Below are 22,073 nucleotides of genomic sequence, written 5' to 3'. Positions count from 1 at the left end.
CATAACTTTTTTTGGTAGGGTGCTGTAGAAACAAGAGCCAGTTTGGTGTAGTGGTTAAAGGCACTGGGCTTGAAGCCAGGAGAATGAGTTCTAATCTTGCTTTAGGCACAGAAGCCTGCTGGGTGACTTTGGATCTCTATCTTTTCCCTAGGAAGGAGACAGTGGCAAACCACTTCTGAAACACATTGCCCCAAAAAACCATATGGTCTTTTTGCCAGGAGTCAAGACTGATTGGAAGACACAAAATACATATACAGTAGAAGCAGTTTTGACTGTAAGAGATGTACAAGCAGTCATGGTCAAGTATCTTCCAGAATCAGGCACAGTGTTTGTATTAGTAAAATGCATTAGGGGAATTTGGAAATAGGGATGATAGGAAAGTCTAGAATCAGATGCAAATGTCCACCTCAGTATTGCCTGGGTGTATGCATTATACTCAGACATAATTTGCTGATGAAGCCACAATAGACTGGGTCTGCACAATGCGCTATGCCACAAAAATGAAACCACACTTGGGCTAAGTGCAGTGGGTGAAGCCAGTCGTTGCCTCTCTACCTGGCAGCGTCTTTAATGTCTCAGAAAAAGAGTACCCTTATTCCTTTGAAATGAAAATGCAAGCAGAAATTGAAACTCAGACCTCCCGCCCTTGAAACAACCTGATCCTCAGGTAATGAAAGCCAGGCAGTCTGAGATGCATGGAGAAAAGTCCTACGATAATACCGACAGCACATATTACGTATCAATGTCTAGGACTACTCTGATCTATTAAGTTACATTATCGAAAACATGCTACTCTTTATGCAGAACAGAAAAATACAGTAGGAAGCAAGCGCCCCCTAGTGATTTTTAAAAGGTCCACAAACTCAGTTTCAACTGATGACACTTCTTTACCACCACCACCCAATTTTTACCCCCGTCTCTCTACTTTGCTGGATGCCACTTCAGGAGGGAAACAGATCTAATCTGCACCCCCTGCTAAACCAAGTGAATTAAAGATCAAGCGTGTTTTGCAAAGATGCTATTCAGTCGCTAAAAAAGAGGAAAGCTTAATGAAGTTGCCCATCAGGCCCGCTGACTCCCCTCCGTAGTTTGCAGTGCGGGGAGGGGACCTAAAAAAACGAGACAGGAAGAACGGGCGGGCTCGCATTACACCGCGAAGCGCCAACCGCACTTTACTCCGCATGTCGCGCGAACACGGATACTGGAAAACAGGAAGAGGTCACGTGCTTTGAAAAGCAAGCACCCGGATTAGAATCGCAGGCAAGACCCTCCCTCTGCCCGGCGGTATGTAGGGCAGCCTCGTGGCGCACCCGCGAAACCCCTCTCCCCAACCGGCCTCTTCTCGGCCTTTCCATAGGCAGCCCTCACTTCCGGCGGAAATTGCCGGTCTAGGACTAGGAGGCAGAAGTCTGTGCGCTCTGACTTCCCGCCCCTCCTTTGCTTAGAGATGGGCCGCCCTTAAACCTGCCCGGCCGCCGTAGAAAATTTGCGTTGCCAAGCGTCTTGACGTAATTTGACGCAGCGTGTGGCGGTCTTACTCCCTGTAAGGGGGGGAGGAAAGAGGAAAAGGAGGAAGCAAGATGGCGGAGGCTTCCCCGCAGCCGGGACGGTATTTTTGCCACTGCTGCTCGGCCGAGATCGCGCCGCGCTTACCGGTGAGGAGGGAAAGAGAAGGGTCGGTGGTGATGATAATACCGGAGCTGATTCGTCTTCAGCTTGATGTCCTCCTGATAAGCTGGGACTGCAATTCCCACCGTCCCCATCCAGCATGGCCGTTAGTCTGATGGCTGAGAGTGATGGGAACTGTAGTTTGAAATATCTGGAGAGTGTCAAGTTGTTGAAGGCTAATTTAATCCTTCGATCTTCGTTCCGCCTTCATTCCCCCACTTGGTAACCCAAGGTAGACTAGCCGCGTACATGGAGGATTCATTGAAAGTGGGAAGTGGGGATCTGTGGCTTTCCAGATTTTTCTCTACTAGGTTGCACCTCCTATCACCTGTTCCTGCTGCTCGGTGGGAGTGATGGGTCCTTAAATCTAGCACATGTGAAGCATGCCAGGTTGGGGGAGACTGGTTTCATTGTTTGATATACTGTTAAAGCAGGAGTGATGAGCCTGTAGGCCTCCAAATGCTTGGCTCTAGCTGCCCCTGACTGTTGGACGTGTTGGAGGGACTTTGGATAGGCTACAGGCTTCCTGACCCTCATTTAGGACACCCTGAGGCACCTCTGTTGACATTTATTTCATAAAAATGGTATATCCCAGAAGCAAATTACTGCAAGGGCTGCTGCAGAAGAGGACATCCTCTCACATCCTGCTTTCCACTAAGAACCCATCAGTACCAAAAGGAAAAAAAGCCCTAGAGCATAACTACAGGTGGGACAATTAAAACAACCTATTTTACATGTATAGCTTTAGTGCTGCGCATAAGAAAAGGTTGTGTGTCTTAATGTATCACAAGTTGAACACAACCCAATAGTTTAATGCACTGCTAATTAAATGTAGTCTTAGGTCGGATGAATAAAATGTTAATGGCATTCTTACATATTATGTCATCCGTGTATATTAAGGCTTCACTCAGTTATTGCATTTATTGCCCACTTCATGAACATATATAATTAATCTGATACTTTAAGATGCATGAGGTGTTTGGTTGGCTGCAGAAGACTAACACAATTACTACTTCTCTGGAATCTGTGCACATGTCACTTTGCAAAAAGCGGGTATAGTGGCTTGTATCCCAAGTGTTGTACAGTTTAAAATAGACTTAGAAAGACAGATGAGAAGGATGGGAAATGGGTCATCAGTAAATGAAGGAGTGTGTAATTATTTTAGTTAACATGAGTTGATTGGATCATAGCCAGTAATAATTTCATTTTATGTTCTATGTTGTTAAGATTGCATCTGGAATAATATGTTTTGTTCTGGATTCCACATTTTAAGAAAGCCATGGACAGAATTAAAGGTAATCAAGATAGTGAAGGGTTTGTAAATCAAGCATTATGAAGAACTGTTGAAAGACTTGGGTTGTCATTCGAGAGAGCAGGATTGGGATAAGCAGGTTAAAATCAGAGAGAAGCATATTTCACCAAGAACTTGTGAATAGTAAAACTGTGTAACAGTGAAATACATGGGCTATGGAAGTGGTGATCTGTCCTACACAGAAAGCACTGAGAAGGGGGTTGAATTAGATGGCTACCTAAATACCTTCTTGTTCAGTGATTCAGTGCTTTTCATGTATTATCTCTCCCCTTTATATCTGAACACAACCATCCACCCTTGATGTCTGTCATTTGGGTAGTTTTCAGAGGTGGTAACCTCTGGTTAGTTGCTGAAGGGATAAAATAGTGGAGGATAAGGGTTGCCTTCTGGTCCATCTTGTGGACTTCCATTAGGGCATTCATATGTGCATAGTTTTGGACAAAATGGGCTTATCTTGGTTTGAGTCAACAGGGCTTCTTGTTGGTTTTCTCAGTTACACCTATTGATCCAGGATGGCTTTTTAACAATTTTCAGCATTTAATTAGAGGCTGGATCCAGCTTTAGCTTTCATGGTAAGTGGTCCTCTCCTTTTCCTTTTAAAAGCCTGTTGGTTAATGGCTGTGGATGGACTCGACTTCCATAAAGATGTATATGAGTGTAAGAAGAGCCCTGCTAGATCAGAGCAAGGTAAGCCTACCTAGCTCAGCTTCCTGATTTCAGAGAACCCAGTGGGAAGCCCAGAAGCCAGACATGAAACAATACTGCTCTTTCTCACACATACATACTTTTTGTTGTCCTCACCCTCTGTTACTCCCTCTGAACAAGCAGACCCAGTTTAGCCTATTCTGCTTATTTGTTGTCAATCAAAAGACCTGGCCCTTCCTAAGAATATACAAAGGCCTTCTAGATAAGATTAAAGTTCTATCTAGCTCAGGGTTCTGTTTCATCAGTGGCTAGCCAGATGCCTCATTCATTCAAGAAGCTAGTATATTATAATGGTTAAAAGACTGAGCTATGAGCCAGGCAATCCCCACTTTATATTTCATAGAATCATAGAGTTGGGCAGCATACAAGTTTAATCATTACTATTATACTCAGCAACTGACTGTCAGGCTGGGTTCATGCATTGTAAACCATAGTTTACCAAACAAGCTGTAGTGGTTTGATTTCACAACCTTACATCAAAATCCATGGTTTATAATTCACAATGGCTGGAATCATATGTTGCTCTAAATCTGAACCAAGGAACCAATGTTATGGCACTGTGCAATGTATGCCCTGGCTTCTGCTTTATGCCTCAATATCCTACATCTGCAGTGCAGGGGAAATGACACTGACTTCCAAGGCTATTCCCTTCTGGGAATTCTGGAAGTTGTAGTCACAAATGCCTGGAGGGTATCCTATGGAGAAGGCTGGTGTAAAGTTTATGGCTTGAAAATTAGCATGAAGCACTTTCCTGTGATGACCAGATGTTGTGGATGAACTCTGAAGCTACATCTGTGCTGTTATTGCTTAGAACAATAGTGCTAAAAGTTACTTCTGTTTCCCTTAATTTAGCTTCAGCCAGATGCTTTAGAAGAGATCAGAGAGGATTTAAAAATGTTCTTTTTTCCCTAATACTTAATATTCAAGGATAGACTTTGGCCCTGCATGGTATCTTCACTACCAGAGGCAGCAGCTGTTCATACGCTTGTGGTCAACTGAGTCAGAGGAATTTGTGAGTAGAAATGGTGCAAGCAGAACAGCAGCCAAGGGCTGGGTGGGAAGAATATCTGCTAGGGTGGAGATAATTGCAAGGAAAGATAGGCAAAGGTATGTTCTCCTTTGAGTCAGACTCAACATCAATGTGGTTTCCTTGTCAACAGTACAGAAATGTCTTATTGTTGCCTCCTTCCAGGATGTTTGCAGCTTTGGGATTTCTGGTGGTCTCCCATCCAAATACTAACCAGATCTGATCCCACATACTATAGTTTTTAGCAGGGTGCTGCCACCTAACTGTGTATGAGAAGTTGGGATGGAGTTAAAAAGATGGATCCAGAATTAAGGTAGTAATATTCAGTATCGACAGTTCTTAGTTAGAAATGTTTACTAGGGAGAGATGGCATTCTCAGTGATATTCTGAATGCTCTGTGGAACATGGCATTCCCAAAATATCCTGAGGGCTCTGCACATCACTGGTTTAGAGAGATTTTAAAATCTTTTTTTTCCCCCCCAAGCTGGTGTTGAAAATCATTGTTTGTGTTACTTCTCCAGCAGGTTTTCGTTGAATCTATTCGTTTGTATTTTATGGTAAGCAGTATACTTGATTGGTTTACTGCAAATTATGAGTGGGTTGTACTAAAAATATGTTATCTAGTGTTGTAAGTCACCTTGGGAAGGCAGTGGCCTTGAAAGACAACTAAGAAACATTTTAAAGGACAATGAGAATGAAAGCAGAGTCTCTGCTTGCTGTATTGGTTTCTAGAACCCCAGATAAAAGTTTTCTATATCTAGCATTTCAAGAGCAGAAATGCCAATAAGATTCACGTATATAGACTATTATTTTGTTTACTATGGTTTATTGAATGCACTCAAATCTGTTGGGTTTGCTCAACACATTCAGCTGTAAATGATGGATTATAACCCACACTGGCTGGGTTCATGCATCATGATAAACCTCAATATGGTTTATTTAGTTTCAGTTTAATGTGCTGTATAAACCCTGCTAGAAGTTTGTAACGATAGGCTATCAGTTAGCATGTGTATATCCAGCCAGTTACAGCTTATGAAATAAATTAAGGTTAAGCAAACAATTATCTGTGTGCCCAGCCAAGTGGACTGCATAATGGGAAAAGTTAGATAAAGGCACTCACAGCTCATCCAGATAGCCTTCAAGGAAGGAGACCTTGGTGGAGGTGTTAAGAATGAATTTTCGTGTAGCAGAGCCAGCAGTGGGATTTCTCCTAGGAAGAACCCTTGCCCTGCATTATGTTTCGAACAAATTGTCTGAAGCTGCAACTAATAACTCACAGTGTTGCATGGGATGCAAAGTACAAATTGCATGGAATCAGTGGTTCATTCTCCTTTCACTTTGGCCAGTTAGATGCCTTCAGATAGTCCACCAATGCGTCTTGGGATGCTAGTCCACTTCTACTGTTGTCCCTGACACCTGCTGTATGGGGAATCGCATTTTCTGAAACTTGAATTTATATATAGGTATTATAAGTTTTTGCTAGCTATTTTCTACCTCCCAGCATCTGTCGCATCACTTTTGAAACCACATTAAATGGTAGCCATCACCACATCTTGAGACAGCAATTGATGCCTTGAGTGAAGGACTGGCATTCATTTGTTTAAGGAAAAACACTCTGTCCTTAAATGATTCCTTCTAAATATGATATTTTAAAAAGATTTTTTAAAAAACCCAAATGTAGAGAATAACATGTTCATTTTTCTTCCAAGGACATCAGCTTAGCCTCAGAGCAGACATTGGAAATATGACTAACTCAAACCTTTGATGCCTGAGAATACCATCCAGGCTGTATGCATCTGAATTCATGACCTGATTAACAAAGCATGCTAAACCATAAGGTGGTTTGCAAACTCCAGTGGCTAGATTCACTAGACATGCTGAACCATAGAATTCTAGAGTGGAAAAGGATTGTTGGACCCTTGAACCAAACCTGCAGATCAGTACAAGATTCTAAACTGAAGCATCTTCAGACCATAATCTAACAGGTTATATTAAGGATTAACTCAATATGTGACCCACTCATTCAGTGTGCAAGTGGATTCACACTTCACACTATGCTGTAATGTTTGCTTAGTTTGGATTAATGTATTGTTAAAACTCAGTCAGTTGTAGACCATGGTGTAGGAATCCAGTTTGCCTTTTCCACTCTAAAGCTAGGCCATTTTATTGTTTGCTTGATTTTTCTTTAGCATGTTTAAATCTGTTGGTTATGGTTTTTAAACCTTGGATTCCTATTTGAATGGGTTCGTGTATCACACTAATCCAAAAACAAATACCCTATATTGTGAGTCAGGCTGCATTAAAATATCATGCTAACTAGGCAAAGTGCAAAATGGCTTATATCTTGTTGTGAATATAAAATGCTTAAAAAGCTTAGATCAGTGATATAGTTTGCTTAGGTTGGATTAATATATTGTTGAAACTCAGCCAATTGTAGGAATCCAGTTGGCCTCTTGCACTCACCTATCTACCCACTTAGAGATTGGGTTCTCACATCTCACTACGCCATAGTGTTTTTATTCAGTAACCATAGTTAAATAAACCAAGATTTAGCACAGTGTATAAATCCAGCCACAAGCTGATTTCATACATTGTGCTAAATTGTAACACAGCTTGCTTGGTTTTAGTCGAGGGACTTTGAATCCAGACTTTGTGGATTTTTTATAGTTTATCTGCAGATAAGACCATTATGACTTGTTTGACAAACTGTGGTTCATGCAGACCATGTCGTAGCACACTGAGCGAATCCTGAAAATATCATCATCATCATCTATCCATCAAGGAAACCTTGTGCTCAGTCTGGGCAAACTAGTTTCCCCAAGCAGACCGGCTTTCTGCTGCTCTCTCAGCCTGTTCAGAGTTTGGTTCTCAGTTGTAGCCAAGCAGCTTACCACCTTCACACCTGGCCACTCATCAGTGCAAGCCTGACTACACAGAATCAGCACTCACTTTGTGTCACTGAGACAGCTGTGGGCCCAAAGTCTGCTTTGCTGGAGCTGTTACCTCTGTCCTTCTCCCCATAAATCCCCCACAGCCCTGTGGTTCCTGGCAACCTGTTAGGTGTTCTGTCATCACTGAGCCAAATCCTTGCTGCATGAGACTTGAAGAATGTGGTGAAGCTTACCACCTTACTTTTTCTTTAGTTGTCGTTATTAACATGTGTTCTTCTTGTTATTATGAATGTTAAACCACACTCAGAATACAAGTCCTGACATGGATTTTGTCTACTCGGGGAGCTCTCCTGTACATGATGGCCTGGGGGTACCCTTCCCCAAGATGGTGCCCTCCAGAGGCATGAGGGCTGTTAAGAATTCTGGGAGCTGAGGTTCATCTGTCTGGAGCGGTGTTTCTCAACCTCAGCATCTTCAAGATGGGTGGACTTCAACTCCCATGGCTGGCTGAAGAATTCTGGGAATTGAAGTCCACCCATCTTAAAGTTGCTGAGGTTGAGAAACACTGGTCTGGAGAAATCCCAGATGAGAAAAGTCTGGCCTAGATGTTGTGGAAAGAGCACCATAACATGGAGAAGTTTAGTCAGTTGGGAAGGCCAATCCCAGGTGGGTGAGGTATACATAGCTGCATGTCTATGGAGAGGTAACTTTATTTTGTACATGAAAAGTAAATTGGTGCCTTAGTTAAAGAAATCTAACAACCTAGTACTATGCATGCTTATTCCAAAGGCCTGGTTAATTATGAATATTGGTAATATTGTTGCATTTGGACACAACAGGAAGCTAGGGTTCTGAAGGATACTGGCTTACCATGAAAGAACTGAGTGCTGGTTACTTGCAGCCCGGTTGTTTCTGCCAGAGGATGATGATAAGGTAAGTTAACTAGGAAAAGGAAGCTGATTGTTTTATTTGAGCCAAGATACCTGGCTTGTCACTTCCAAGGGATTATAAATTAGGGTTGGCATTTGGTTTACAAATTCTGGCTTGTTTGGCGGCTGCAAATTCCAAGTCTGGTTTTACATAGTGTTCCCTTTTTTATAATTAGTTTTCATTGAAGAATTTTATACAATAGTAAAAATTATACAAATATAAGAAAAAGAGTAAAGAAAAGTGGTGAATAGATAAAGAAAAGAAAAAGAGAAAAAGAAAAGAAAGTATAAAGAAATGGCTTCTGATCTTCTTTACAGCAGTTACAAATAAATTTATCATCTGTCCTCCCTCTTTAAGGTTACATCATGATTCTTTTCTTCCCATATTTTACCCTTTCTAATCATCAAATCCATAAATCACCAGTTCATTTTTTTTTCCATTTTCAGCAAAAAGTCCATAAAGGGGTTTGCATAGCATTCCTTTTGTGAATTACTTAAACCATATCTGCTGGCCGACATAGTCAACCAGGTGCAGATTGGCTCTGTGCGCTAGTTCTGCAATCTGCTGCATCTCCCTTGGTGCCTGCATAGCTTCTTAACACTACATCTTTCAATAATGATTTTATTTTTAAAAAAATGGGACGTGCCAGCAAGGATAATAGTAGAGAGCATTCTATGGTAGGTCGGCTAGAGAGGGTGGAAAGGAATATTCTGGCAAGTCAGCCCTTATGTCCCCCATAGCTGCCATTTTGTGAATAAGCTGTCTCCCCAATAGCCATTTTGCAGGAATGTCTGCAACGTGTTCTTGCAAGTTCAGATGTGCCCATCAACCTGGGAAGGTTGGGGAACACCTGTTCTGGCATGCAGCTTGTTTGTGATATGTCACAGTTCTCCAGAATGCCAGCCTGCTGTTGCATGCAAGCATGCAGACTAATGAAGTTCCTCTCCCAGCTTTTCACTAATGAGAGCAGAGCATCCTTCCACTCTGTATTCAGAGAAAATGTTAGATCAACTCTAACAATACAAGTCAATCCAGTGCTCACTCCTTCCTCAGCCAAAAACCGTATCAGCTCACATGTAGTTGTTTTTAGGTAATACTTGAATTCATCTTTGTTTCTCCTCTTTTTCTTTGGGAACATAATTTTGCATGTGACACAAGTATCCACTATGGAGACCTCTGTCTATAGGACTGTAACTTAGAAAATAGAGCCATTTTCAGCTTAGAGGATTCTCGTTGGCTCACTTTCCAAATGTGCAAAAAACTCATACTAATACTGTGCCTGAGCGAAATCTGTAGGTGACATGAATTCATGATGGAGAGGTTAGCTACCAGTGGAGGCAAGGCTGGGTCTGTTGAATTATGGAACATCGATGTCTAGACCATGGCTGGCTGATTCTCTTGCCAGAGATCACCCTGCAGGTGTCCATCTTCTGCTCCTTGCTGGTTTTTTGAATGTAAAGCATTCTCACACAACATTTCCTCCTGTAGGATTACATTTGCCCAAGGTGCGAATCTGGTTTTATTGAAGAGCTGCCTGAGGAACCAAGGTAACAAACCTTTTTATTGTTGGAAATGGCAAATGCCTGTGTGGGATAGCTCTGGGTCCGGTGTTGACATGACTTCTCAAGAGCCATTTTCTGCCTGCATGGGAGGAGCAAATTACACATATAGAGCATTATGATTGGGGGATAAGAATCTTGGTTTCTTTGTGTTGAAAAACTCCCCATATCTAGAAGATAGGTGCAGCTGATTAAGGCCCTTAGCCAAATTCTTCTTTTCCTTAGAATGCCAGCCTAATTGACTGCTTCCATCCTTGGCCACTGGGGCCAATTGGGGAAGACTCTGCCCATTTCCTAGCATTTGTGTCCCTCCCTCCTGGCCCACTTCTCTTGGATGCATTCACAAATGATCTCCCTTGCCTAAAGTTGGACGCAGTATAGTCTGTTTCCTCAGTTTGTTTCTGCCACACATACAACAAGGAAGGAGTGGCACACAGGCTGGTTAAATGTCATTAACTGACTCATATCTGGTGCAAGTTGTATGCACAAGCAGTGGTAAATTTCCATGATCAGTTTAGATCAGTGTTTCTCAACCTTGACAACTTTAAGACATGTGGACTTCAACTCCCAGAATTCCCCAGCCAGACTTGCTGGCTGGGGAATTCTGGGAGTTGAAGTCCACACATCTTGAAGTTGCAAAGGTTGAGAAACACTGGTTTAGGTCATGGTATCCATAACACAACAAGTGACTTGGCCTTGATGTCAGCCCTTTGACATAGAGGAAGTCAGAAAACAGACTCCACATGAAATGCTAAAACTGTCCTGATACAGGTTACAATAGCAGAATTTTGAAGGCCTGTCAGTGTTTCCCCTTCCCTCCCTCTTGTACCAAAGAGTGTCACGGTGGGGCAACCTTGAGTTTTTTTCTCACACTTTCCTGTTTCTTGGGCTAAGCTCCTATTTTATTAACAGTTGCTGCATATTTTCTTCAAGGCCATCTCTATAGCCCTCTACACTGGACCCTTCTGCTTTCCAGGTGTCCCCTCTCCTTAGAAGTGGTTATGAGGACAAAAGTTGCCCTAGTAGTAGCTTTGGAACTAGAGTTGAGGTCTCCAGTGTAATGCCCGGTGGGGTAATGAGCCTTCAGATACCTCTTTTAGTGTCTGCCTGGAACCCGTTTGACGTCTTTCATTGAAAGAAAAAATCTAAAACTTAAAGAAAGGGAAGTAGGCGTGCTGCAAAGCGAAACACCATCCTCCTGTGTAATCTTTGTTTCTAAGTGTGTCTGAGGGCCTCATAGACTTTCTTACAAAATCATAAACTGCTGCCCAGTGTTTTGCTCAGGAAAACGACATAGGAGGATTCTGGGAGATCAGAGTTTTGTAGCTGCTTCTGTCATCAGCCCAGAAGGTGAGACTCTTCCACATTCGCCCACCAGCTCAGAAAGGTTGGCAAATCCTTCCCTTCAAAATCCTCTTATATATCGCAAGTTTTTTTTTTCCCTTAACGTCTGGCAAAGATGCATTATTCTCCCACGCTTTTAGAGTTAGTTGCATGCAAGTGTTCCTATCTATTCCTGGGGCTGCTGTTGATTTTTTGGTGAACTCCTATGCAGTTCTGTATTCTTGCAGGATGTAGGAATGGCCCTACATTCTGCTGTGTTTCACTGGCACTGTTAAGTTTTATGCCAAAGGTCTCTATCAAGAACTGTTACTCTTGTTATCTACTATTTTTGCTTTGTTTCCTTGTTAAAATAAAAGCAGATTCGAATGTACTCAAGTTAAGTCAAATGGGTCCAAATCTATATTAGGCTAGCTCAAAAGTTGCCAGAGGCACGCTTTTAATTTGGCTGCCAGGTTGGAAAAAGCAGATGAAAGGAGAAGAAAAAGAATGACTTGATGTTGGTGGCAGAAAGGATTTCAGGAGGGAATATGGGAGGAGGCTGCAGACATTTAAATTAGCTTCTGCTCCCCACTGAGATGGTTTCAGGTTTTAACCCGTTTAAGCCCCTGGGACTACTGGTTTCAGATTGCAGTAAAATAAATGATACTCTTCTGCTCCTTCTTCCTTTCACAAGCAGATAAATATATTTAATTAAGACAGATCTATTGTATCCTTCACAATGCGTATGCTAGAGCAGTTTACACCTTGTAAAAGATACAGTAATATAATTAAGTAACTGAAAGTAAATCTCCCTGTTTGCAGGAGGGGGTTTTCTTCTGAATAGATTACACAGCATGCAGTATACATAAAGCAGGGACGAGAAGATTCATCCACCAGTGCTATTTCTCTTTCTGCCAGGAACATTTGGCATGTGTGGGGCCCTGAAAAGGAATTTCAAGCACTCCTCATTTATATTTTATAAGTATGGTGTTAGGTGCTGCAGAGCCTCCTGTCCCTCTGCACAGGTTCTCCATCTATTAAAAAGCAGAAGAAATCATAAGATAAGTTGAAGAGAAAAGGGGAATCTTTTTGCAATTTGGGAAAAATAGAAAGATAGGTTAAGGAATGAAGCAGAAGTGGGAAAGATTTAAAAAAAAAGTCAAATAATACATGTAGAAGGAAAAACAAGAAAAAATATTAGCAATTTTTCTTTTCCCCGAGAGAAGGTCTGTCACAGATTGTTTCTATCACTCTTGTAAACCCAACACAAGTTACTCATCCATATTCTGATCTTTCTTTCTAAGAGAGAGGCACCTGAAAATGTACAGTTCCCTTGTCTGACTATAGTTCTAGTCCACAAGTAGCTCTCAGGAGTCCTAATTTCCATCTTACTAGGCTGATTTGCTTTTTTTTTTTTTTTAAACCTCTTTCAGAAATGTTGAAAATGGATCCAGCTCTTCAGCCTCGACCAGTGACCAGAGCAGACATCCGTTTGAGGTGAGCTGTTTATAAAAGTCTCCATTCTGTGTAATGGGTATAAATACATAGAAAGGAGATGAAGAATAATCTGCAAAATGTTTACCCAGGATCTTTATATCTTCCCCGTTTGCTTTAACAGAGGGGCAAGAGATTCCAGGTTCCAATCCTAAATGAGCCCCTGCAGCTTGGGAAAGGAATGGAGAGTGTCCGTTAGGGTCAATGGATGGTATTCCTTTTGCCTGTTAAAAACTCAGTGCAGTGCCTAGAATCCTCTTCATTTAGACCAAGAAAATCTTAGTTCCCTGGAGCCAGGCTGCTAGCCATAGTGAATTGTCCATGGTTGACTGGAAAGTTCTGTTCCTTCCATTCTAGTTCAGGATTTGCAGCACAGTTAGGCAGGCTGGGGACTATAGACGTTGGTTAGCCCCACAGACACCTCCCTTGGCACCCAACCAGATCCCTTTTTTAAAATTTCCAAATTAATGCAGAAAGCTCCCACAAAGGAGGAGCCCCTAGCATTATATTTATTTCTGTGGATACCTTTGGGCCTCACTGGGTATTAGAAAATAAAAACGGTTAGTGGATCCATCCCAGGGCTTTCTATACTTAGCTGCCCAGAAGAAAAGGAAAAAGGAAGTTAGGTGGTTAAGGAGAGTCCTAGAGAAGATGGCAGAGAAAAAACTCATTGGTAAATGAGTATTTTGTGACTGGCAGCCATTTTGTAAATGGGCCACTTTCCTTCCATGACAGCCATGATGATGTGCTCTCAAAATTCCAGAGGTGCCTCCCAGTCTCCAGAGGTGCCATGGTGGGTTTTCAGAGCTCAACTGACTGGCAGAAAAGCAAAGAGAGGCACCTGGATCAGACATTTGGAGTTTCAGCTCCCATGAGCTTCGGACAAGATGAGTAATGGTAAAGGACTGTGGGAACTAATTCAAAAATACAGGTAGCCCTCACCTAACAACCACAATAGGGATCATAAAATTAGTTAAGTGGGGTGGTTATTAAACAAGTCACACCCGATTTTGTGAACTTTTTGCAAGGGTTATTAAGCAAATCACCATGGCCATTAAGTGAATTACACAGTTGTTAAGTGAATCATGCAGTTCCCCATTGATTTTGCTTGCCAGAAGCCAACTGGGAAGATCGCAAATAGCGATCACATGACCCCAGGACACTGCAACCATTGTAAGTGCGAGCTGGTTGCCAAGTGCCCAGATTGCGATCACATGGCTGCGGGGGTGCTGAGACAGGTGCAAGTGCGAGGACCAGTTGTAAGTCCCTTTGTTCAGCACCGTTGTAACTTCGAACAGTCACTAAATGAATGGTTGTTAAGTGAGGACTACCTGTATCTGGAGAAGATGTCAGGTTATCTGCCCCCATAACAGGCGGTCCTAGGCTTCTCACCGGTCTCCATAAGTCACCTTCCTCTGTTCTAAGCAGTTTTTTCTCTCTGGCTCTTTCTCTCTCCCTTCTAGAATGTGGATCAGCCCCTCTTCACCCTCCCACAGGGCTACGGTCAGTTTGCCTTTGGGATAATTGACGACAGTTTTGAGTTCCCAGCCTTTGGATCCAACACACAATCAGAAGATAACCGTGATGCTGAGAACAGGCGGGAGAGGGAGCATCAGTCTCGGCACCGATATGGAGCCAGGCAACCCCGGGCTCGTTTCACTGCACGGCGGGCAGCTGGGAGGCACGAGGGAGTCCCCACACTAGAAGGGTGAGGACAGTCATAAGTGTTGCCTCTTTGAATATAGATCCTTTAAAACCGTGGAAGTGGATTCCTGGTTCATGTTGACTGCTGATTCAACTTGCATGCAGGAGAACAATAGTTTGGGGAGGGGGTGTGGGGGCCTTAGTTAAAACAGCAGCTCGCCCCAGTCTGGGTCAGCCAAATTGGTTGGAACAGCACTGTGCACAAAGTTGGAGTGCACAAAGCCACTGTGCACAAAGCCACACCCAGGTTGGAGGTGAAAGATACTGTATAATTAAAAGATTAAGTTCCAGAAAACACTTCCAGAGTGGAAGAATTGGGCAATGCCCATATCTCTAGCCACCATTTGGAGGTCACTAGAGCATGGCCACTGTCTTTAAGAAGGCAGCCAGTGATGCTTAAGTGATACACCCATATGTCACTGCAGGGTCAGATTAGAAGAGGCAATTTAGTAAAGTATGAGAAGGGAATGCTTTTTCCAAGAGTGTCCTTATCTTCTATTGCTTTAGAAAGATCTGCACTTAAGAATAATAGGATTATTCTGGGGTCCCCTTTGTGATAGCAGCAGCACCGTCTTTGATACCACTATCTTCCTGCCAGACCAGGTTGAAAAGGAAAATAAATGTGTTTAACAGAAAAAGCACCCGTCTCTAGCATTATCTTTATTTCTTAGAACAAGGCTCCGTAATTTCCTAGCAACTGAAGCTAGTGCTTCTCTGGAAAAGAAATGGATGTGACATGGCGCAGGGAGTTTGTTGGGAAGAAGATGGAATGGATGCTTTAAACCTTGCACAGTCTTATGAGGCTCATTTATCCCCAAGTGGGAAAACAAATCCAGGAGGTTGCAAAGGTTGACCATTTTGGCCCCCCAACAGGTGGTTCTGGACTTAACAGATCGGATGCTGGGAGCTGAATACCACGTCTTGGAAAGTAAAATGGAGAGTGATTATGTATAGATGAGGGCTTTGCTTATGCTCATCTGGCCAGGAAAAAAGGACAAGTATTAGCTGGGATGGTTGAGAGAAACCTGGGGCCAGAGGGAGAGGGGTTTCATGATGGCCATGTGGACTGTTCGTTTGTTTTATTCCATTTGGTGTTGCCCAACTCCAGGCAGCTCTGGCAGCTGACAGTACACCAAACAAACCAAACTAGAGCAGAACAAAAAGGGGAAAAAAGAACAGGATGGCAGTCATGGTAGTCATTCTCTAATAGGGCCCCTAATATCCTTTTAAAATTCCAAATTTTCCTCCCAGCACCAGAAACTGGGGAACCGTGAGCTCATTCAGCAAGTCTCTTCTCCCTGCTTGAGAATGCCTCAAATTTCGTTTTTTCCTTCTTTTTGGCAGAATCATCCAGCAGCTGGTCAATGGGATTATAGCACCAACCACGATACCAAACCTTGGAGTAGGACCTTGGTGAGTTGGTCAGAGCACACTCCAACCTGGTACCCTCTAGATCAGTGTTTTTCAACCTTAGCAACTTTAGGATGTGTGGACTTCAACTCCCAGAATTCTCCAGCCAGCATGGGAATTCTGGGAGCTAAAGTCCGTACATTTTTCAGTTGCTGAGGTTGAGAAACACTGCTCTAGATACAGTTGATTTCAAACCCTAGAATTCTCATCTACCATAGAGTACTCTCTTTCTGAAAAGGTTATTCATCCCTGGTAGATATAAACCATGACGTCTTGAGTAAACTGAAAAGCAAAATGGAATTCTTAGGCTTATTCTAAGAATCCTCCAAAGTCAATAAACCTTGACCATCTGCCGTATGGCAGCCTGCCAGTTCCAGTGAAGGCTTAACTTTTCCTCCTGTCCTTTCTTTGTTTTGGTGCTTTCTATTTATAAAGGGGAGTCTTGCATTCAAATCCCATGGACTACGCTTGGGGCGCCAACGGCTTGGATGCCATTATTACTCAGGTACAGCTGGCTGTATGTAGGGCACATCTCTTCCTTTTGCGGGGTGGGGAGGGGATAGAATGGTGGCATAGGGAGGGTTCAGAACTGAGTACTCCTGTGTTCTCTTTTGTGGGCTCCCACAGTTTAATTTTAGAAGGCTCAAGTTCCCTTAGCTAAAGGGAACCTCCGTGTTAGGGGACAGTCTGTCCCAGGATTCATGCTGGAGGCCAACAGCAGAAGACTGTAGCCTACAAACCCTGCTTACGCGCTTTGTGGAGGCACTGGGCTAAAAACTGGGAGGAAACAGGGTACTTAGATCAGGGTACCTTGGTCTATGCAGCAACTTATATAAAAACTTTATAACCGCAGTTATAAACATGGCCAAGGTGAGAACCTCTCAAACATCCATGTCACTTGGTTACGTGTAAATGTAATTTGGAGGTAACCCTCTACATACCTCCCATAAAACATTTGGCGTTAGAGAGCTGCTGAGAGCGGGAGGTTTTAAGCATGTGGGATTCTTGTTCTTAAAAATGGTTTAAAGGAAGCTGGAGTTTGGGCTTTGTAGAGTGTCTCAGTGGAGCAGATGCACACTTGAATGGGGGCCAGGTGGCAGCAGAAGCCTAGCCTGAAAATTGGAGGATTGGAAGGGATGATGGAGTCCAGTCCTGGTAAAGCATTCCTGGACAGAGTGTCTCCAGCCTCAACTCGAGGACCTGGGTTGGTTTTTTGATCATGACTGAGCTCTTAAGCTTGGGACATCCAGGTTTGCTCCTAGCTGCTCTCACGCCATCTTTGTTGGGTGGGGTGGGGAAGTAGCTGAAGGCAGGAAAGGGGGGTTGTATTGCTGTTAACCAGCTGCTGGAGGTTTAGCTGACCCTGGTTATCCTGATACCCAGACCTTAGACAGTGGGGGGGGGGGGAGGCGCCAGTTGTGTCTTTTTTCAGGCGTGGACTGTTACACTGGGTGTTTGAATGGGATGCTGGAATGCTTTCCCCCAAATGGGCAGGGCTGAAAGGAAAGAGAGCCTGTGACAAGAATTAACTTTAACCCTGAATTTATTTCAGCAGGCTGACTTTTTATGGGCTAGGAAGTAATGAAGGACTTGGCCTGGGTAATACTTGGATTGGAGACTCCCGGGATTTCCAAGCTTGATTAACAGCTACGATCTGGCACCAGCGCTGGGAGTGGTTCTTGGAAGGGACCACAGATTGTGGCCTTCTCCCCTTCCTTTGTCACCCTTTTATTTTCTTTCAGCTCCTGAATCAGTTTGAAAACACCGGCCCGCCTCCTGCGGACAAGGAGAAGATTCAGGCCCTCCCAACAATTCATATAACAGAGGAGCACGTTGGTAATGGCCTAGTCACTTTTCTTCCTCTTTTTTCCCCCCAGCCGTTCAGAAAGAGCTAAATCATCCAATCAGAGTTTTTCTTTTGAATAGCATTATTATTTTTAAAAGGTTCTGCTGCTTTATTGTAGTTTTTGTTGGCTGGCTTTCCTTCCTCTCTTTTGCTCCTTGGTTTAGTCTCTGGTTCAGGGTTGGCGGCTTTAATTCCTTTCTGTGGTTGGTAACCAGAGACGGGCAAGGTTTCTTAGGCTCACCCTAGATTAACTTGGAACTGATCTCAGTTTTTTCCTAAAACTTCAGAAGATGTTGGTTTTTGTTTTTTTGCCAATGGGCTGCAAAACAGAGTCACCTTTCATTCTCTCTAATCTTCTCCTATTCAAATGGAGTGGCTGGATGACATTGAACAGGGACACATTTCTGAAGCTGACTGTTGCTTGTTTGTCTATAGTGCTCCATTATGTTCAGTAGATGAAACCTGAAGGATCCAAGAAGATTGGCATTTCAGCCATCTGAAAAGAAAAGGAACAGCAAATATGTTTAGCCACCCAATTGAATGGGCTGAGAACAGTGTACCTTAATAACAGGAAGCTTAGGGAACCTGGCTGTAAATTTTTAACACATTCCAATTACTTCTGCCTTCATCATCATCCAGAACACTTACTATCGTTTCCGTTTCTGTGATTTTCCCCTGCTAGCTGGTTTATATGTATAAGTACTCTTTGTTTAGCAATCATTCGCAGTTACGACGGTGATGAAAAAGTAACTTTGCAACCAGTCCTCGCATTTATGACCTTCACAGCTCTGTAAAGCAAAGGAATGCTGAAGGAAGATCGTAAGCACAGTTGCAGCTTTACTTAGCAATCGCTTCGCTTAACGACTGAGTTGCTGATCCCAATTGTGGTCCCTAAACGACCTGTAATGGGGATGGACAGCTCAGCGCTAATTCTTTTTTCTTTTTTTTCCAATTGCAGGTTCGGGGCTAGAATGCCCCGTCTGTAAGGAAGATTATGAAGCTGGCGAGAGCGTGCGACAGTTACCTTGTAATCACCTCTTCCATGATGGCTGCATAGTCCCCTGGCTGGAACAGGTTAGCTGTCAGGGAAAGTCTTGGAAGAATTGAGCAGAGCATCCCAGGTCCGTAGCTGCTTTTTGGAGGCCAGGGATGATCCACCTGGGGCCACGTTGAGAGCCTGATTTCCTTTGGCCTCCTGTGTTTCAGACACTCTTTAATAGCAATGGAGAATATTAGCCATCTCAGGAGATTGGGCGGGGTAAGAGAGAAGCTGGCTGGGAGAAAGTCTGCTGGCAAAGGGGGTGGGGGTGGTCCATGGTTTGTATGCTACCTTCCTGCTACATTCTTGCGGGACTTTGTGTCAGTGATTGGGAGCAGATCGTCAATTTTCAGCAGAACATTTGTTTTGCTTTAAAAAGAAGAGAGGGGTGATATGCCTCTGATATTCTCAGTAACCACATTTTGAATGTTTTAAAAAGCATCCCCAAAGGTGCAAACTGTGGGCCCATCCCCTCATCCAGTGAGGTCCCTGCCACATTCTCTACTTCCTTAGAGGCCTAATACTTTCTTTTTAAGAACAGCAGCTTTTGTCTGCTGAGACATTGCATGTTTTTGCAATAAACCTTTTTTTTAAGTGAAATTCCTCTCTAGAAATCAATACGCAGCCCTTGAAAGTCATTTTTAAAGCCCAATAATTCCAAAGCGTGTAACTGAAAATTCAGTCTCAAAGTCAGGCGTTAACAGCTTACAGTATACTAGATAAATCATCTTAGTTAGAGTCCATTTAAAACAGATGAGTTTTTGACCATCCTTTTGAAGATCAGGATTGAGGGGAACAGTTATATATCTTGGCATGGAATTACACAGGATCTTGCAAAGGGGGTTAGAGACCATGTAATTAAATTATCAGTAGTGTAGTTTTTCCCACAGATGGCTGTTCAGCCTCTGGTTAAATGCCTCCAGCAAAAAGCTCACAGTTTGTAGAGGCAGTAGTTCTGTTGTCAGTAGTGCTATGCAGGGCTTCAGATTTGGGATTTGTGGGGTGCATATGCAACCCCAGTCGGCAGTTCTGTAAACCAAACAGTTTTCTTTGGTTGAACTGCCACTTGCACAGGACAGCCACACAACCTGGGAAAAGACAGTTTTTTTAAGGAGTTGCAGACAGGGACTACATTTGGGGCTGGACATGCCGAAGCACATCTCCCTTTGAATCTGAAGTGTTACACTGCCCTTTTAAGCGGATTCTCTTAATTTTTACCAAAATGTGCTTTCCTTTGTTTTTTCCCTCCCAGGAATGCCTCTGCATAGTTCTGTGTTTACTTCCAGCATCTTGCCTCTTGCCTGTCCATCATTCTGACCCTTGACAGTGCCAAAAACACTTGTGCCTCCCATTTTTATTTATTTTTTTCCTACCCCCGAATTCTTAGCTGTTGGAGGATCCACTCAGGATTGCCTCTGGCTGTATAAATGCCAAGCCCCCACCCATGGAAATCCTGTGATGCAGAGCCCTGTCTGGGGCGTTTGACAAAAGGGAGACTACAGAATAGGGCCGTGCAGCGCATTAGTTGTAATTCCAAAGGGGCAGAGGGGCAGGAACACAGCACTTGTCTGCTGCTCATTTTTGGAGTTGCCAACCCACGCTGTGTTTGCACTCGAGTGCTCCAAGGCCTCTTTCTGGATTTGAATCCAACCACCACAAGCTGTACTTAAAGAAAGCACTGAGGCGTGGGCCAAATACCTGTTTTCATTTCTAACAACATTTTTGCTCTCTGTATCTCTTTGTGTCTTTTTTGTCTCCACCTGCTTCCTCAGCATGACACCTGCCCAGTGTGTCGGAAAAGTTTAAGTGGGCAGAACACAGCCACGAACCCGCCTGGACTCTCCGCAATGAATTTTGCCTCCTCCTCGTCATCCTCCTCCTCCTCCTCTTCCTCCAGTTCACCAAGTAACGAAAACTCTGCAAACAACTCATGAATCTTTAAAAACAAGCAAAAAAAAAAAATGTTGCCACTCTCATGCTCTTTTCTAATGTCATAGCCCTTCCTTGCTTCTCCCCACCACCACCAGGGGAAATCTGTGGGATGGGGAATTTCCAGTACAGAGCTGTGGGGTGGGCTGGGAATGGGAATCTCCACACTCTCCCCTCAACCGTCATAACTTTGAGACCCTCGACTTCCCGCTCTCTTCCCTCCTCCCCCCCACCCCGGTGTTTGGTGTTAAATCTCGCATTCTCAAGGGACAATGGGGGGCCTCCTCTCTAAACTGTGCTGCTGTGCGGACTCTTAAAACCGGCCCCACCGCGCTGCGTGACGAGCGGCAGGGAATCGGAACGTGAACAAGCACTGGATTTGAGGGAGATCAGAGTTCCAAAGGGGCATTCTAAAGTGGATTGTCTATTCCTTTCTCTTTATTTTTTTTTTTTAATATAATTTTGACAGATGGTTTTTTCCCTTCTTGTCCTGCCATCAGCTCTCTTTAAGAACTGATGATACCGACCCTTGAAAGTAGAAATGTAATAGAGATCCTTGCTCCCTTCCCCTTCTTTCCCCTGTGGATTTTCCGCTGCTGGAGGAGCTACTGAAGCTCACCTTAGACACCAGCAAAAGGCGGGGAGGAAGAACAGGGGTGGGGAGTGGATTTAACAATCAGAGCCACTTCCTGACCCTGCACAGTTTCTCCTCCCCTCCTTCCCTGTTACTAACACCGCCCTTTTTGGCAAGTCGATATCGAGAAAGGGGTTTTTATAATTTTAAATTATTACTGCTGTTAAATAAATGGACATTTCAGCTCTAGCCTGTGATGCATCTGGGTTTGTGCCTCCAAGAGAAGATGAGATGAAGCAAGGCTCTTGCATGGAATATCTTGACAGGGGGCGGGGGGGTGCTCTCAAAGAAACAAAGGAGGGTTGGACCTGATTAGGAGTTCCAGGGGAGAACACCAGGAAATAACCAGGGTTGTAGGCTAAACTAAGATGTCAAAAGAAGCCTTGGAAGAAGGCAGTGGCCCATCACTTCCTTGTTCTTGCTGAGAAATCAACATGGATGTGTTTCTGAAGTCCTGGGGCTTGTGCTCAACTCAAAGGGGTCTTTTTTTACTGTCTGCAAATGAGGGGTCCCGTCTCTCAAGGGTGGTGTTTTTGCCCAAATTTTGCGTCTGAAACCATTCCTTGTTCTGTACACAGTCGATGGATGCTGCTGTGGTTGTT

General features: G+C 43.6%; 1 protein-coding gene across 3 annotated transcripts; it reads left to right on the top strand.

Annotated features, from left to right (window-relative positions):
• Positions 1-1,500: 1,500 nt before the first annotated feature.
• On the top strand, positions 1,501-21,660 carry RNF126 (ring finger protein 126). 3 transcript variants are annotated; one of them, XM_088149535.1, is made up of 11 exons: positions 1,573-1,655; positions 2,264-2,374; positions 3,584-3,667; positions 10,022-10,080; positions 12,849-12,912; positions 14,373-14,617; positions 15,958-16,026; positions 16,459-16,528; positions 17,766-17,859; positions 18,828-18,943; positions 20,681-21,660. In XM_088149535.1, the coding sequence occupies exons 3-11, from the start codon at positions 3,605-3,607 to the stop codon at positions 20,840-20,842; spliced, it is 942 nt and encodes a 313-aa protein (XP_088005661.1). In that variant the 5' UTR covers positions 1,573-1,655; positions 2,264-2,374; positions 3,584-3,604; the 3' UTR covers positions 20,843-21,660. The 3 variants fall into 3 exon arrangements, with proteins under 3 accessions (XP_007436699.2, XP_088005662.1, XP_088005661.1); XM_088149536.1 differs by lacking the exon at positions 2,264-2,374 and having other exon boundaries at positions 1,548-1,655; XM_007436637.3 differs by lacking the exons at positions 2,264-2,374; positions 3,584-3,667 and having other exon boundaries at positions 1,501-1,655.
• Positions 21,661-22,073: the final 413 nt, after the last annotated feature.

The sequence above is a fragment of the Python bivittatus genome, unplaced genomic scaffold (genome assembly GCF_059951505.1).
Source record: "Python bivittatus isolate LINGU-HERP-01145 unplaced genomic scaffold, Pbiv_v1 ctg000580_np1212, whole genome shotgun sequence".
NCBI classification, from domain to species: Eukaryota; Metazoa; Chordata; class Lepidosauria; order Squamata; family Pythonidae; genus Python; species Python bivittatus.
This window is presented reverse-complemented; position numbering and strand designations above follow the sequence as displayed.